Source organism: Dufourea novaeangliae, unplaced genomic scaffold (genome assembly GCF_001272555.1).
Source record: "Dufourea novaeangliae isolate 0120121106 unplaced genomic scaffold, ASM127255v1 scaffold81, whole genome shotgun sequence".
Classification (NCBI taxonomy): domain Eukaryota; kingdom Metazoa; phylum Arthropoda; class Insecta; order Hymenoptera; family Halictidae; genus Dufourea; species Dufourea novaeangliae.
In genome coordinates, this window is record NW_015373973.1 from 968,538 (window position 1) to 987,496 (window position 18,959).

Sequence of the window (18,959 nt, forward strand, 5' to 3'; positions counted from 1 at the left end):
GACGTGGACAATTCGGAGAGATACAAGCCGCGGGTAATGGATTAGATATGCAAAAGTCTGGAACACGGTACAGCACTAGGATTGAGCATGCGGCACGAAGCGACCTGTCCCCGTCTAGTCTCTGGTAAACCACGAGTTTGCGAAAGATTTATCGGTATACGTACGGATGACTTAAGGTAAATAGTAAACGAGCTACATAGAGTTGCGTTTCCGCGAATGCAACCGCTGCATTCCCGTCGTTAAGTATACTACATCGGAACAAAGGGTCTGCCCATATAATTGGCCAGTCGCAAACGATCCACGACCATCGGACTCTTCTAATCATCCGTCTCGCGATCGTTGACGTTTATCCTAATCGTTTCTAATGTACGGTTCGTGGCAGCTAACGATGATTTCCCAATCACCACCTAAAGGGGGGTTTTCACGAGGAATCGAATACAAGGTGATTCGTTGACACCGAACGCAATCCGTACACACGGAATTTACGGATTCCTCACCTTCGATTAACGGTGATTAATTGGTCGTCTTTTCTGGTTACTCAATCGTCAGATGTCGGTGTTTAGCATTAACGAGATGAAGCGTAGTAAGCATCTGAAAGGTAAATAATTTTCCTTCATTAACACGCGAACATTACCAATAGATACGAAGCAATTACAACATCTGATCCACGTGTCTTCGTTCGTAATGGATCTGCATGGGTAGAATCGGGAATAAAACTCTTCAATGAAACCTGTAGTTACTAACATTAAAGAACTATATTATGTTTACAATGAATTCACGTAACGACGCTTCTTTGTACCTGATTTTGCAGCCGAGGATTGTGGTGCCTGTTATTTAATTGGCGTCCAATAAATTAAAATACAGTCATTGACAAGTATTCTATTACAAACGTCGACCTAGACTACTGATACATCGCAATCGACATCGTGGCGTCCACTCATAGGTAAACGTTTCTGTAGGAAAGAAGGTAGAAAAATCTCGACCAATTGAAATCATTAAACTTCTCTAGCGCGATGAAGGTGACACAGTTCGTACTTCCCTTTCACTTCTGCAGAACAAGTAATTAAATGCAAATAAAGATACACAAATAATTGAGCAACAGCAACTAGCTTGCTGAAGAGGAAAAAGGAAAAATCGGTATATCTTCCCTTTATTGGACCTCCATCTCTGCCTGGGAACGATGCTGTTTCGTCAACAGTCTTTCATCCGTGTTAATGTTCATATCTCATATCCAGTCATCGATCTTCAATGAAGACACTCAAAACGCTATTTGTTACTCGTATTCCGTGGCAAGAGTGTCAAGATTGTATGCGAAAGATGGAAACACCTTTTGCGTTTCGAAACACCGAGGTTTCGCGAGATTCTTTAATTATAAATGGAATGTGGAATAATTCCTCCTTGTGGTTAACGCGAGCTAACAATTTTCCGGCAAACTGTGCGTTAATAATTGATATTCCTCTTGCAGACGCGTCAACGGTATCGTCCCGTTTATGCGCGAGAACATGATTCTCCGCGAGACTTCCATTTAATTATGCAGTTACACCGAATTACACGTCGGCGGTCACATCCGTTTTTGACGAACAGTAGCATACAGGTTTTTGTCGGCAGGTATCTGCCGTTTTGTGCACGCTCGAAAGTTCGCGGGCCCCGAGCCGTCCTTCGGGTACCAGCTCGGCGAAGGCCTCTCTGTCTCAAATGTGCCGTTTTTTATTGTGCGTAATTCATGCCTTCGCCAACTCAGTACACGGTGAATTTTATATCGTCGCCGTCGGAATCCAAACCAGCGGCTGCAAGGAAGAGAGGAAAATGTCCTCTGTGTCTTGGATCTCGAGAGACGGAAAAAAAATCCGCGTTCCGCGACACGGATCCATAAGTGTTGAAATTATGCAAGATGGGTAAGTATTAAACTGGTTTTCGTCGCGGTATAGAGAACACTGGTCATGCGGGCCTTGCAAAAACAACATATGTCTCGATGTACAACAAAAGCGTGAGCTTCAATGGAAGGTGACAAGGGAGGGGGTAACGGCGAAAAGTCGAGAAAGAAAAGTTGGTGATCCCTGTGAAACACGCGGAAAGTCGATTTCACTTGAAACGTTATGTCGATTATGCGTATATTTACATCGATAAGAAGAAAATAATTTGTTGCACGATCATACGGAAACTGGCCATTTAATGTTTTGACAACACCGGGGCACCGCGGAAAATTTTCACCAAGGTTCTATTTCCGAGTGGCGAGTTTTCGAGCTGCGCGAGCCAAATTACTACACACCCGTCATTATAAGTACGCTGTTTATCGCCGTTGTCACGGTTATCGCAGCGCCCGATACAAAGCGCGGGGGATGATTAAAGATGCAAGTAATAATTGCTGCCGGAGGAAACTGTAATTAACGTAACAATATCGGTATGCTAAATGTGTTCCAATTAATGTCTCTATTACAAAAGTTTTACATTATTATAAATCACCAATAAATGTGTATATACCTACCTGTAAGAAATCGTTGGTAATGCAATTGCTATTAGAAGGAAGTTATCGATTAATGATTAATTTGTAGAAATATTTTAAATCGCTCTCGTTGCTGTGCATTTCTTTGCACTTACAATTTAGACTGGAATGTGTATAACTCAAGTATGAAGTCTTTTGCAAGTCTATATTAGAGTTCATCGTTTCCATGAATGCATTAAAACATCGCGATCTATTGTTAGATCAAAGCCTGCTACATTTAAACAGACAATGTAATATTCCCATGATATCTAGAAAGTTCCCTAACAGAATTGTAATCGATTAAAGTCGGATGGGTGAATACTCCATGTAAACTATCGAATTCAATATTTACACAATGACGTTTCAAAATCTCGTTTTCTCTCGACGCCACGAAACGCTCGTGCATCGTTCTCGGTAGGCTGAGTCAGAAATACCTAAATTTACATTTTTACACTTCGGTATGACATCCTGGCCACAGAACTAATAGTCTGCGGACAATTCCATCGACGTACTCTAAACGAAAGTTCGGTTCCAAGGTTCGGTGTAGCGTAAAAATCTGACGCGAATCGTGTAGATACGCGACTTAAAAGTTGAATAAAGTTTCGGGAACAGGGTGAGGTGTTTTGGTGAAAGAAACCGAGGCGCAGACTGCGAGGCTCTTCTGACGTTGAACGAGACCTTGATGGAATCTCGGATCGACTGAGCAAGTATCGCATAATTTTTCCACATGATTTGGTGCATTGTGCGCCCTAGATAGCATTCATAACGCAAGCTTAAGAATAACCGATGTGGCCTCCGAAGGGACCAAGGTTAAAGTGTACATACGAGCAAAACAATGATGATTCCACTGCAAGCGACACCACCTAATTCATCTTATTAATAACACATTAGTAATTATATAATACTATAACACTAATACTATTAATATAGTCTATTCTGCTTTCATAATCGTTAGACAATATTCCCTCTTGACCATTAGTAATTTAAACACTTTTTTCTTCAAATTTACCTTCCATACGGTAAGAATCGTAATGTGTATAAGCACAAGTGTAAATATTTGCGCCTGTTTAAGTATGCATTAATCAGATGACTCTTCGAACTTGTCAGATTACTCTTTGTTTGCGGGACATCCTTTACACAGCATCGGAAAAGTCACCCCGGTGACAGGCTCGAGCTGGATCGAAAGACACGCTGAAAAGACGGAGCTATGTAGACTCGAGTTACGCTGTTTCCCAATACTTACCGTTTACTCGGCAATCGTGCTCAACGAAAAAAGTTCCGATCTCTGTTGTTAACCCAATTCGCAAACATCAATGCATACCGTCTCCTGTGCCGTACCATGGGAACGGAATTCTTCCTGATGAAACACGTATCGAAAAGAGGCGATCGAATGTCGATCATAACAAATTCCTATTCAAGTAAGATGAAAGAAAGACAGCAAGGAAAAAGTAATTGAGATGATGCCATAACTTTATTGTTGTAATATAATGCTATTTTGGAGGAACGTAAGAGGAGTATCCGTATCAATGGAGGTCCTGCGGTATTGGAGTTTCCTGCATCGAGTGAACTGCACACGTTGTCCGCCCCCATCATTGTCGTTGTCACCGGATCGATAAAAAGTTTTTGTAATTTTTGGCATGCTTCAGAATATTCTTCAAGGTGTCAGTATCCTGTCCTTTATACACTCCTTCTCGAAATTTCAGGGTGCATTCGATTCTTCGTATGAAATATTATCTTTGCCTAATAAAGTACAATAAAATATATTTTTCTTCCATCCGACGAAAAATAAAATCAAACGTACTCAGAGTAAATTCACTTTTTTTCTATGTATTGTTGCCACTTGTTCTCAATTAAACTGCCTGTTATATCATAAGTACACAAGACTTCCCTATAAAACAATTAAAATTGTTTTTAAAACTTCACCGAGACAGATGCATATAAATGTCATCACCCCCGACCCACCCTCTCAACCACGTAACCCGTGATGACAAATTTGAACGTGCAACGAAACCAATCCAGATAAGCGTGTTGCAAATCTCAGCTGCATATACAATTTATAAATCCGTTCCGAGATCGAATAAAAAACAAACAAAAAAAGGCGAAGCTGTACAGAGTTGGTAGAGTGCAGGGATGCGACGGTGTCCATCCGGTGCTGCCACCTAAGCGGAGGAAAAGCGAACGATTGGCTGGCAGCTCGCAGGCGCATTTCCCGGTGCATTCTCCCGTTCGTGGCTGGTCTCGAGCGTCGGCAGCCTTCACCGCCGCGTCATTCCTTCCCCGCGATCCGCCGACGGTGGTACCGTTCTTTCTTCTCCTCGTACACCCTTTTTTATCTTTGTTCCCCCGGCTGTTGGTTCTTTCCCCCGCGGTGGGGCACGCGAGTGCGCTCCGGGCCAGCAGCGAATTCTTCGGTAGCTCCCGGGATTGCAACAGTTGCTCGTTCGTTTTAGCATCCCTTTAGTTCCTTCAGCCCCCATTGTTCCCTTTGCTTTCTCCGTTTGCTCATCGCTGCCTTTGCTTTCCCTGCAGCCCCCCCCCCTGACCCTCCCCTATCATTCCACTTCAGTCCTACACCACTCGTTTGTTCTCGGCGTTCGTATCGGTTCCCCCTTCCATCCGGTGACCGATAAGCGTACCACTGTCAGGGTCGAAGAAAGAAGAGGTCGAGGTCCGAGTTGCGCCGCCAGCTGTTCCGGCGACACGTCGAGCAGCGTACAGTGTCTGTCTGCCTCGCTTGCAACCGGCCCTCTTTTCCTCTCTTTCGCCTCGAACATCCCGGCACACGAGGCACGAGACCGCGTACCGGATCGAGCATCGAGACCTCGCACCACAGCTCCGAAAAGCACGCACACACGGTCCCCGCCGCTAGCAGAACATGTCGCTGATCGTCGGCTGCTGGCGACGACTCACCGAGACACCGGTCAGAACCGAGGTAAACAAACAATCATCGTATATGTATACATACATACAGCTCGTACCGCGAATGTGATGTTCTAGTTGTTGTGCTTTGCTCGGACATCGGCACACCCAGAAGTAAACTCGAGGTTTCGGTAATTCTTGCCGGTCAGCTGCGGACACTGAAATTTCTCGAAGGATCGTATAGGTTTGCTCGGACATCGGCACACCCAGAAGTACACTCGAGGTTTCGGTAATTCTTGCCGGTCAGCTGCGGACACTGAAATTTCTCGAAGGATCGTATACGCACTTGTTTTTCTGGAAATCGTCGAAAATTTTGTTTATTCATTTATTTATTTATTTATTAACAGGGTAAATACACTGTAATGCAAAAGTTATCACAATAAGATAACATGGAATTATAGTGTAATCATTACACACGATAATTAAGATTGTGTAAACACACGCCATTTGGGTGAACTTTCGAAACGTGAACAACTGATTCGAATTATTTTTAGCACGAAACGCATGGAAGTTACTAAAGTGTTTCTATAGACAATCGTTTTCCAACCGTATCTGCATGTATGTTTATGTCTCTGCGTATTTTTATAAAAATCCAGAATCGCTCTCGATAGTCATCTTTCAGAGTTTGCCTGCTTATTATCTGGCTTATGTTGCACACTCGTTGCTGCATTGTATTAAAATAAACATTGCCGTTCGATAAAGCTGTAGATCGTGATAAAAATATCAACGTAGACAGTAACTGGGTGGGAGATGTCAAAACGTAAATGGTTAAAATTTGTTAAAATAAAATTTGCGGAGAAAAACAATCTCCTGATTCTGTAGATGATCGATCGAGTGTCCCGAGTGAAAGTGGTCTCCATTGAATCGTGGCGAGGACCGAGGTCTTCGCGAACCGAATCTCTCCTAAAGGTGACCATGCCTCGTGCGTCTCCTGTCATGGGATAATAGAATAAAAAATGTTCGCAAAACGTTGAAAGACAGCCAGTGTTTTCGTAGACCTCGGATGTGTGATTTATGTGTGGCCGGGACACCGGTCCCGCGAGCCGGCTGACACGCGAGAAACGTCGTGCCTCGTCGACGGAATTTCAGTCGTGTAAGCGTCGGGACGTTGGATTGATTGAAATCCCCATCGAATGACAACCCGCGATTAAACGTCGTTGAATGCGATCTGTGTCATTCGGAGAAACTGCGACACGCGGCTCTTTGCTCTTGTAACCTTGAAACTCTATCGGATCAATTATGCGTCCGCTAATCTGCCTTCGATCCCCGATCCCCGTATGACTTCGCTTATCGAGTCACACGGGAGACATTGCTCGGGGGAGGTTCGCTCTAGAATTTCCTCGATTTCATTAAGCTCACACGCCCCCCGTTATGCTAATGGATCCCGGGGTTGGCTCTCGGATCCTGCGGAAGTCGAGGTCCCATTTTTGTTCCGCCGTTCCGGCGCTAATATTTATCTTTACGCGCAACGCTTAATGAACTTCGCTCAAGGATTCAGCGAGATTATGGAATCTTAAGCGCCCGTTTTGCTGGAAATATTTCTTTAGGGAGTTTGAATTAAATGATTATTCCGTGTGTAGACTGTGGATGGTGACAGTTTGACGAACATATGCGAATTCTTAAATTAACGAACTTCTTCGTTTACACAGGGTGTTTCATGTCAAAAATAAATCACAAATGTAGAATAAAATTTATGTTCCATGATGCTTTGTTTCCGAGATAATCGAATTTCAATATCTATTGAATACGCGAGCAATTGCATAGGACTTGGCTATCGCGTCTGTTCATCACATTCTGTGTCTACTTATCGTCACCGCGAATACACGCGTACTCGATGAAATTTCCAAATGGTTTTTCTCGAAAACAAAGCCTCGTACGAAAAAAATGCATTACCCTTTTTTGACTTATTTTTCCTTATAAAATCATCTCTTTCCTGATAGTAATATCTGACCTGAGACACGTTGTATATTGCAATAAAAGTTGCTAAGAATCTTAGAAAATACACTTAACAACCTGCTTACGATATAAATGTGCGTATATTTAGAAATTTTTATAACGGTATATCGTTGCTTCTTCGTATACTTCAAGATTAACTGTAACATTAGATCTTGTAAAGTCGTCATTAAAGCTTTCTTCGCTTCTTAATCGTATGAGTGCCTTCCAACTTTTCGTTACTGCTTCTCTTGTTACTCATCAGATTTTATAAGTAGCATACTTGATTTACTTGAGTACATTCTCCATGAATAATATAACACCTTTGAAGCAGGCCCTGCTAAATAAAGCCCGAGCGAAGTGGCCAATTAGTAGGTCCAGCGCGATACGCGGTAGGCAAGTTTCTCGAAGGAATAAGAAAATTTTCTTATGTAAGCTACTGCGCTGGTTTAACTTGCTCCAGCTGACCGATTTAAAGTCCCGCGCAATGTTATATTATTCGTGATATGGCTGAAGCGCGAGCCAACTTCTCTCAATAGACCTTAATCGTTTTTTCAGCTAAAGGGCTACAAGGTCACCGACGTGAACCGCACGCGGAAGTTCGGCATCGCGTGCAGAAGCCTTCAGGAACTGAAGCGAAAAGCCTGTGCGAAGCTGAACGTGAGTATCGAGTTATCGATTAAGGCCCGTAGCGTTCGTAAAATCGATCGATCGCGTCCGGCTCAACGGCTACGACGGCCAACATTCCCGGCCGATTCATCCTTGTCGCGATGAGAAACGTATCGCGACACAACGTTGCTTTTACGTGTTATAATAAAAGTTGTCGGCTGAAACTGGGTCGTAAAAGCCTCGCGGCTGATCCATAAAGCGGATCCAGAAAAATTCTAACGCCCTGGTTCCTGCTGTTTCGTTATCGCCGAATTGGGATTTCGTTACGGTTGCCCCTAAAACGGACCGAAACCGTTCCGCTCGGAAAATTGCTGAAAACTCAATGAGAGACCTACCCCACCATTCAGGAAATCACTGTACTTTACGATTCTCTTTACGTTTCGGTCTGTGTGTCGAGGCTTCTGTTACTACTTCTCCTCTAAATTGAAATGAAAATTAAGTCGGAATATTTTTGTTAACGCGATTGGAGGAAAATCAACGCGTTTACGAATCTAGAGGTCACTAGCGATCGTCATTAGACTTTGGAGCATGGAACCTTTGGAGGCAACGGTGATACCAAAATTAATCAAAAGCACTTATGTCAAAGAGCGTTGTATTCAGCAATTCAAGATCATCATTATAGGATTTTCGAAATTTTATTCAACAGTATTATCGCGAAAAACATGAGCGGCTGGTATAATTTCAATTTCAAAGGACAATTTGATCGGAAAATGTGCATAACGAAAGGAATATCGCAGAAAAACTCTGACGAACGACGTGTTGAAAGAAATCGTCGAGAGCGATCTATGCGAAGCAGCACCGGAGATAGACTTAAATGAATATTAATCATCCTCTGATTGTTCGCCGCTTACCAAAGATCGAAAAGCAAACAGTATGGATATTTGGACTGGTTCAAAGGCTTTCGAGAATCAAGGTTCCGACACTTCATCGAAATAAATCCGTTCGAGTTACGGACTGTCCGCGATGAAAAATGGGGTTTCAGAGGATAATTGGAAACCGCCGGACAATGGCTGTATAAAGCAGAACGTAAAACGCGTGTACGTCGTATGCATTGCATCGTCCGCGAATGACAGTGGTTTAATAAAGACAAGAAAACACGTGTATGCGATCAACGAGAAACAATTCATGACACTGGACTTCGGAATGTTTAATTAATAGGAAGCCATCTGAATCTGCATCCAATGCACCTTCCAGTAGGTAAACTAAACACCTCCGTGAACGAAACAAATTTCTCTATTAGTACAGAACGAAGACCATGAGAACAGTTCATTATATTCACATGAAACTACGTCACTGAATCCGATTACCACCAGTACAAAAGACTACACAAAAGCTGTTTTGTTTTTTTCGAACTAGCGAAGTTTCAAGAGAATATACCTACACCTGGCTTTAAGGCTCGATCGGGACACGACGCCGTCGCACGTGCACGCCGTGGCGGCGTTTATTCAATCGATTTCCGTGTTAATCGGTGGAAACCTCGAGAGGAAACGTATCCTCCGGGGTAGCCCGTTTAAAGTGCGATCGAACGAATTTAGAAACCGTTGAATCTCGAGCAACCGCGATTCTCTCGGTGGATTTGCATTCACGCGATCGCTTTGATGGCGGAAACGGTCGAGCACGATTCGGCTAATTACCTGGCGCAAAAGACGGACAGAGAGAGGATTAAGGTTTTCCGCGGGCGCGGGGAGACGTGTTCGTTGCGAGCGGTTTCGCGGTTAGGTTAATCCGGTTGCGGCGCGACCTTGGGGCCGGATCGCATTCGCCTGCAAAGCGTGCAGCTCTATCGAACCAGTAGCCGGGACACGGGCAAGGAGCAGCCTCCAATGTCAAGGTCGTCCGTCTGCTGGACCGATACCCGGACCACCGGCCGAAACTTCTCGACAGGAGTCAAGATTCTTCGATTTCTACCCCTTTCGGGTTCGCTTCGACATCCACGCGCACGCGGATTCCCATTCGCCGCTGGTAAACGACATTCCATTGTTATAGTTACATACATATGTATATGGCGCAAAACTGCGATACAGAAGAATTGATTGCGGTTATGTGCCCGCGGTGATATTCGATCCGTTGGTGGCTGCTGGAGTTATCAGTGTACAGAGCGATTCAAGATATTTCGACGGGATTTCTTTCGAATTTTTCTTTTCATTATACCGAGGTAGATTTATCGGTTGACGATTCTATTCCCCGAAAACGGTGAAATGATATTGATGTACATCCGTTTCTACCTTGGTTGTTTTCGATAGTAAGAATTTATTATAGATAATCATTTTGATATTACATCAGGTAGTGAATACGATGCATTGCAATCAATTCTAATTAAATCGATCAATTTCTTAGTGGGTAATTATCGAAATTGTGATTTGTACAGGGAAATCAAGTGTTTGAGAGTACTTGATGAATCAATTGAAAATCCAATTAAATTCATGGATGGTCTTCTATACGGTTTACTGGAAGCTTGCATCGTTTGTCCCTGATCGAACAACATTAACCCCTTGCCCGACGATTTATGTTGAAGCAGAGACGCCTGTCCAGACTATTTAACTTTAACACAGCACTATGTCCCGTGTAATATGGGGCGGGCGTATCCCGTCAAAGTTGAGCTTGGCACAGAGACCTGATGCGGGCGATACACGTCATTTCCACTCAAAGGGTTAAGTACAACCACAAAAGCCAAACAGTCACAGTATCAGTCATTATGGGTTGGATGTTTACCAAACTTTCCGAGATTCTTATCTCTGATGGCCCATGTCTAACATTGGTGTTCCTCAATAAACATCGAGGCCAACAAACAACCACCACTTTGATTTTGATTTGTCTTAACCGTACATCTTTCAGTTTTCGAAATAGTTCGCTGTTCGACGAACGTCAGTCGGAAGTAGTTAACAGGTACATCAACTATGAATCACCCTCTATATAAAGACGTTTCCGAGTACGTAACCACAAGCTCCGCCAAGCGAAAATCGTCGTTATTCACTTGAACAGTTTCGATTCACGATTCCAGTGAATAAATGGCTCATTTGTGCTGTGTGTAGCTGCAATAAATTCATGAGTGTACGATGTGTTGTTTGACAGTGAACCATTGAAATTTCACAAAATCATTGCTGTACGATACATCATATATATATCTGTTATCTTTTTCAAATATTTGTCTTGTCGAGAATTCTTCCTCACCTCGATGTATTTGAAAGGATCTAGATCAGTGGTTTTAAACCTTTTTACACCTGCGGACCAGTGGAAATATGAAAAAAAGTTCGCGGGCCGCGAAGGCAGAAGTAAAAGCCATGATTTATGTAATATTTTGTGCATTAGTCTGTAAATTTAATATTATAAAATGAAAATTTTCTAGATATTTAAGATAAGCAAAAACCGAACAGTAAAGAAAAATGTTAATAATATAATGTCTCTAACGTTTGAGAAAGCAATAATTTAATTTAAAAAAAGTAACTTCTTTGTGGACTTACAGACAATTTCTGCGAACCGGCACCGCCAGATATTTTACTCAATTTTACCTGACTTTTTAGTGACCGAAATTTTACTCAAGCATTCATTCGTAGGTTACAACAGACCTCGCTGAAGTCAATGTCTTCCTGCTGGACGGATCGCTGATCGACGAGGAGTACTTTTCTACCCTGGCGCCTCAGACAACGCTGATCGTCCAGAACCCTGGCGAGAAGGTGCTAAGCGGTCAGTACAATTAGTTCGTAACTTGAGAATTCTCTTGTTGTTGAAATTAATTGAATTCTCTTACAAAGGAAGTCTAAGATCGTCCCGAAGGCTTTGTACTGTGAAACCTAGTGAAAAATGAATAATCAGCCGTTTGACGCTTTAAAGACGACATTAATGATTAAATCTCTTCAGGTGTCCGTTTACCTCCACTAGGAATGGAAGGTAGATGTTTGAAATTTTGCGAATAATCGAGATGTTTGGTTCTAGACCAAATTGTTCGTGTTCCCTTTGAGAGTTAGCAGTGTCGGGTCTCCTGTGAAACGACGATCATTGTGCCGTGGATCCGTGATCGCAGATGTTTGCGCGGAGAACGCGTCTCATAATATTACGGTGAAATGCAGATCCTCGAGAACCGACGACGTCTGCTTACAGATGCGGACCTCCTGTACGACACCTTGAGGCGCGTCAACATCGATTTCCTGGCAGCCGGCGACAAGGCGTCCGAGTTCATCACGGAAAACCTTAAGGCGAAGGTCGCCGTTCTAAATAGCATTCTGAACAATGACGATTCGAAAACCGCGCTCACCGGCAGGGACGAGCACCCGGAGTGGTTTCGCGGTTTGGAGACCAACTATACGACCAAAGTGAGTATTCCGTAACGTAGCAATTGTTTCCACACTTCGGTTCCTATTCTCAATCGCTGGTACTTCTGTATCTGATTCCTTGTTTGCCGTTTTCGTGTAACAACAACGAGACACTTCCTCACTCTTTCACTTGATTCGTCTTATAATTCGTTACTATTATCAAAGAATTGGTATATTCTTACCTGTTGTTTCATCGATTGCTGTTTTACGGCCTGATTTTCACTGAGCAGGTGAAGAGTAAAACATTACTTCGGAAGGAAATTAGTACATAGACAGGGCTGTTGAAATGTGGTCACACAATTTACAAACGAGCTGTAAGACGAAAAATTATGCGATGTGACTGAACTATTTCTGCTAATTAAAGGAGAGCCGTGAATTACTTTCCTAGACACCCGCTTACCAAGGCTAGCGAGCGACTCGTTAACAGCTTTGCAGTGTTTATACTTCGGAAGATAATAAACGAACGCTAACATTCACAATGTCACATAATCTTGTAGAAGTAAACAGTACAGATACTATTTCATTAGAAACGAAGGTAACCATTTTATTTAAAAGGAAAATAAAGCAATTGTTTTTGAGATATTCGTTCCAGTAGAAATGAGTTGCACAGTCTATGGTAAGAAATTCTTCAACTAAAATCGCAAGGGTTATACCTATTATGAACCATTTTCATATGTATGGTAATAAGGCACTCTGGGTCGACAGTGTAATGCAATTTAACGAGGGCGAATCTGCCCCGTACCGTCCAATATCGCTCCGGCTAATTAACGTTACAACGCCTCCACTTTCATTCCACGAGCTTGCCATTTATCGCGCGTCAAGTTTCAGCTGGGAATCTCGACCTCTTCGTCTAACGGTTCCACGGAATAATTAATTAGTTCGTTATCGCTATATCGCCGGGCGGTGGGTTCGCGTGCGATTCCGTTTTTATCGCCCGCGCTCTTTGAACGGCTGTCCGTCTAATGCCCGCCGTATATCTGCCACAGAGTTCGAAACCACTGAAAAGTAATTATTTCAATTATTTCATTTCCGAAAGTTGACGTCCACATGCACGAATCGTGAGAAGTTTTTTTACGAATCGTTGGGGTGCCTTTAGCATGGATAACGTGTCAGGTTAAAAAAATGATGGATATTCCTCGTATATTTACACGGCGGATATTTCTCGATTACCAGGGTAATCCTTCCATCTACACCAGGAAATCCCTGTTTTCCGCAAGTTCCTCGTCTAACCTTCCGTTCGATATATCTCCGGCCCTAATACCAAATATCCTCGTGTCTAAGGCAAGGATCAGTTAGGTAGCTTTACTGGTGAAATACGAAGCCTACATTCCCCTTTCACCGTCGAACTCCCCTTTTGACCTTATTCTTTTCTTATGATCATTAGGATCAACGTATCCGTTACTTCGACGCTATAAAAATTCCCATTTAGAAATTCTGTTTATTGATTATATGTATGACTTTATTGGGCGATATGCTAGATTGGTAGAGTAGGTTTGGTATTTTAACGAACAATAGCGACAATTTCGTTGGCGATTTATCGAAAACAATACCTCCTATTCGCGAAGCTTTCGGGCTGATCACGTTCGTCAATCCGATGACCTGTTTCGAGTAGCTACTAATAATTCGATCAGCGTTCGTTGCACGAAATTAGTCTCATTTGCGGAGGATAGTATGTTTCAAAATTTTCGTCAATACGATTATTGAACATCAGGTGTTCATACATTTTCTTTCGGTATTTTCAATCTATCAGTTCTTTGTCAGTACTAGCCACGGAATAACCGTGAAAGAATTTCCATGACTTCAGGCAGTTGTAATTTGTCTATGCTTGCGACCTTCGATAAGGCGGAACATTAGAGCCAATTCTTTCCAAAGGAATCCTTTCTATCCCGGTCATACAACGAAGGTCAATCTAAATTTCGTTGCTCATAGAAGTCAACTACAAATCTCGATGTTTCTCGCTTCTTACTCGTGTTTCTTATTCTCCCTGCACAGGAGGCGTACCTGCACCGCAGGTGTCAGGACAGGATACGCGGCTATCTCTACAAAACGATCGATCAGATCAAGTCGTCGGAGACGTTCGCGAACGACCACACGGCTAGGAAGCAACTGTTGTACGCCATAGCGTTCTTCAAGATGCAACTGAAGGAAGATCACTACTTCGGTTACTACTTTGATCGAAGTCGAGCGACGATCGCCTCGACAGAGTCCGTCGACGAACGGGACTCGTCGACCTGTTACGATCATTGCCCGTGCAGACTAAGTCGGCTCGACGACAGCACGTACTTCCGGTTATTCGGGGCAACCCACTTGTCCTGCGTGGACGGTCCGATGAAACGGTCGAACTCGAATTCGAGGACAGAGGAAGAGGACGCGGAGAACGATTGTCCTTACAAGGTCCGAACGAAAGAAAGAGCGACCTGCGTCGCGATCTGTGATAACAAAGGCGAATTTAGATGCGGCGGCGTCTGGAATGCAGACAACTGTGCTTACGGAGATAGACACAGAATCAACCCTTACAGGTCGAGGGAGGAACTGATCCTGTTCTCCACATGGAATCTCGACCATGTGTAAGAATTTCTTTGAGAATTTTCCTAGGCAGTGTACAGATCGCTGTAGAATTATTGGTAGAGACTTGACTGACAGATGAACCGAGCAAAAATGCACAATTGAATTTATCAATCGTGAATTAATACTTTATACTTGGTTTTCCTTAGTTAATTTTTAGTTAATCATTCATATGCTAAGCAACCTCGTATAACCTTTTAAAATTAACTTCTAACATCGTAGCAACTTCTATCTTATCGTATCACTAATACCAAGAGAGTGAAATTTTACAGGACTTTGTATAATTTTCAGAATCGAGAGATCCAGAACCTTGATACCGCAATTTTTGAAACTATCATCGCAAGGAAGTGCCAGGGAGGAGGACATCTTCGCGCTTTACGACAATCTGTTCACGGTGAAAAACTTGAGGCTGGTTCACATCGTGTGCCACGACAAGGGCACGCACAAATAAACATTATCGCATAAAAACGACCGATCGAAAGAAAGGTCCGATGACGGCGGAAGATCTACATATTTCAAGATACGTAACACGTAGAACGATCACTGAACGTAAATGTAACTCTTCGTACGAGAACTTCGTACCTATCTGTAAACGATGTTGATAGTTGGATAGATTTAAACGTTTGTTAATGTAACCGATCCGGCAGCATTCCGTTGCGCTACGAAATAACAAGCAATACCTCCGTCGAGGGTTAATCGTAATCCTTGATTTAAGGTAGAACATTCTTACATCGCAGCTATCGCATATATATATATATATATATATATATATATGATATATATACTTCTACATTTGATAAACGTTTGTTAGTCGTTTTCACGTTATATCTACTACTTGCAAACTATACACAAGTCGTGCACAGAGTGTTCAGATTTTCATTGCACCGTGGAAATACTTGAATATCGTCTCAGTGAATGAAGAAGATTACTGTACATGGATAAAGACTACGTTACACACCTGAGGACATTTTTGAAATCTTTTTGACGACACTTTGCGTAAGTTCTACCGCGAATACGAATATCCGAGCGTCGAATCGATATTCTCCTCTTTCACGACGCGAAAAGTAATCGTTCTTTGAGAGAAAGTAATCTCATCTTAATCATACAGGGTGCGGCGCAACGGAATGATCGCGGATTTACAGAGTTTATCGAGGCGAGACAGGACACCCGTCGAAAGGATTGTTGCCGATATTTTACTTTACGAACAACATACAGGCCTGTTCGAGGCTGTACTCGACTGTAGGACGGGTTAGCGATTATCTTTGGAATGTGTACTCCGTAGAGACGAGTATCTTTCGAACATTTTTGATCTGACTGGTCGACCGAAGACAAAACCAAAGTTCTGATATATACATATATACATAAGCATATACATATACATATTCGTTATTGAATTTAGAAAAAAGTATATATATATACACGTAAACATAATTGCGTACGGGATGAGTCAGTCGAATCTTGTTACAAGTTCATACTTAAATAACGTGGCAAGGTGTTAAAAGAAATTTATGATTCTATTAACACGAAGAAAGTGAAAAGTTTTCGACAACAAGACGTTCGTAGAATTAAATCGATATCAACGCTTGATCTTGTGGTACACCATATAATAGAATATCCGTAATACTGGTCAAGGTCATTGATAATTTATCGTCGGTGTGCATGATTTTGATACGATAAGCGCCCCAACTACGAGGGTGTTCGCAAAAGTGGTGATAGTGTTTAAGGTAAACATACGACCTTGACAATCACTTTTCTAGATCATTTACCTTAATCGTCTGAAACTATTATCATATAATCATTCCGCCTTTCTCATACAAAAATATTTTATTTAACCAAGGTCGCATTCTCGTACGTCGAACTACGCTCAAAACTAACGAATGATTTCATCGACCAGAAACGGATAGTGTTAAAAATTTCTGAAAAAAAATATTTTTCATTGTTTTTATTTGTTGGAATTTCTGTTACCTTCACAAGGTAACAAAGGTATTTCAAATGACATAAGTAAGCTATGCGCTCTCCTTAATTATGAAAAAAAAACATGAATCGTATTACGTAATATTTTTCGAAAGGAGTCATTTTTGTTATTGGAAAAAAAATGTTACGTTCAAGTCTCAGGAACGTTGTATCCTCCGATGTTCTGTCGGTTTACGTACTATGTATGCATGGGTTGACTTGTAACAGGATAAATGATTCGTTTTGCGTACTACGTAACATATTAACTATAAATATATACAGAGATATGTACAATGAAATTATAAAATGTTTTAGAGACTTTCACGATAAATCTGAAGTGGTGCTTCTTCCGGGCATATGGAGAGAATCTGACGGAATTGCTCGATATAAATTGTGTTTTTTTGATAATTCTCCTTTTGATATGATTTCGATTGGTTTCCGCGCTACACAAAGACACATAGCAAGGAGGTAACGATTAGACGGTTGTTGATGTTTATAATTTCCTCAGACGAGATACTCGGTGGTTCACGACTCGCTTTCGAGGAGCGTTAATACGAATATGTTTACATTTTTTTGCATGTGTAGATATAAGCGTTCGTAAGAAATCTATGTTCACTGTCGTGGTACGGTCATTATTCGAGGAAACGAAAAAAGGAACGATGAATGTTACACACCTATTTTACGGCTATTTTAAATCTAAGGCGCCTTTAAGACGTCTTGAAGGCGTCATTGGACGTCATGTGCTATTTGGGAAATGTCTCGTCTAGGAGTGCTCTCGGTAGATTCAGTTGTGTAAACGCGATATTCACGTCGATTATGTTTACGCGTATCGACGTAGACTGAATTCTGTGATGTCAACTGTATTCAACCATTACTTGGCGCGAGGACTGGTCATGTTATTGAAACCTTGCTTAGTAAATCGTTATACAGGGTACGGTGAAGTTCGAGTTTCAAATGATGAAGATATCATGTTACTTCTGCTCATTAATTGTTCACTTCGACGAGGATACTGTTACAATTTGAACGAGCAAGTTCGATCATGAAAACTATACACATGTATAATTTCCTAAAATCAATGAAGGGATTCCTGTTCGAGGTTGCGGCAGTATCGTTCGTCGATGGCGCTTCGCGTAAAATCCCAGCTTTATCAGCGGCGGAAAAGCTCGTAGCCCTATAATTTATTGATTTTATCACACAGCTTCGAATTACATTTAAAGTTAGCTTGTTTGATAACCCCCGTTTCATTCCCGTCTATTTTAAAATTAGCGCGAAATCAAAAAGTAGATTGTACGACTAATAAGGTCGAAGATACGAAATGAATGTCATACGATTAACAGGAATAGTCATATCCAATTCAAGCGGGGAGGAAAATGCAGCTTGGAAGGATACCTGCTAGTATCGTGATATACATACATATATTTCAAATGAAAGAAAAACAAAAAAGAAGAATATTTTTGTGAAACTATGCGTCCAGAAAACTCCTGACCCAACACGACGATTGTCCTGCTGCGGTGCGGCATGGAAACTATATAAAAGTGCAATATCTTCTCGTAGTCTACGTGTAAGCATAGTTATTTTTCAATGTAAAACGACTGTATAGCTCAACGTTAGGCAAATATATATTTTAGGTACGAGAAAGACAGAAAGAGAGGCAGAGAGAGAAAGAGGAGGGGGAGAAAAAGAGCAAGAAAGATGAGAGAGAAAAGACTCGTCGTTATTTCTTTCGCCCCCTGTCCTTCGTTATATTCCCCTCACACGCCTTGCAAATGATATTCGCAAGAATTAATTGCGTCTAGTTAATTATCGGCTCTGTTAAAGCGTGGGTCAGGGCTCGTTCGTTACTTTACACTTACACCTTTGAATTTCACGACTTTGAAGGAAATACCCATCAGATCGTATTCATCGCGCGGGATATTTAAAAAACCGATAGGACGCTGTTCCGTGACTTTTGGGTTATTAATTGTCCTGCATCGCATCTAATTTGTAACCTGTTCTCTATACTTTGTTTGTGGAAATTATGTTGCAAGGCAATCAACGTTGGCACGAAATAATATTTCACGCTTCGAGAGATTCGGTTGAAATTCACCCGATAGACCGCATTGTCGTTATGTCTGTACTGTTTTTTCAAT

The 18,959-nt window shown here is 42.0% G+C and overlaps 1 protein-coding gene across 1 annotated transcript; it reads left to right on the top strand.

The window, feature by feature from the left end:
• Nucleotides 1–5,140: 5,140 nt before the first annotated feature.
• On the top strand, nucleotides 5,141–15,372 carry LOC107186913 (DNA fragmentation factor subunit beta). The gene is made up of 6 exons (XM_015574875.1): nucleotides 5,141–5,414; nucleotides 7,892–7,993; nucleotides 11,557–11,686; nucleotides 12,101–12,312; nucleotides 14,305–14,879; nucleotides 15,169–15,372. Exons 1-6 carry the CDS (start codon nucleotides 5,358–5,360, stop codon nucleotides 15,326–15,328), a joined length of 1,236 nt encoding a protein of 411 aa, XP_015430361.1. The 5' UTR covers nucleotides 5,141–5,357; the 3' UTR covers nucleotides 15,329–15,372.
• The last annotated feature ends 3,587 nt before the right edge of the window (nucleotides 15,373–18,959 follow it).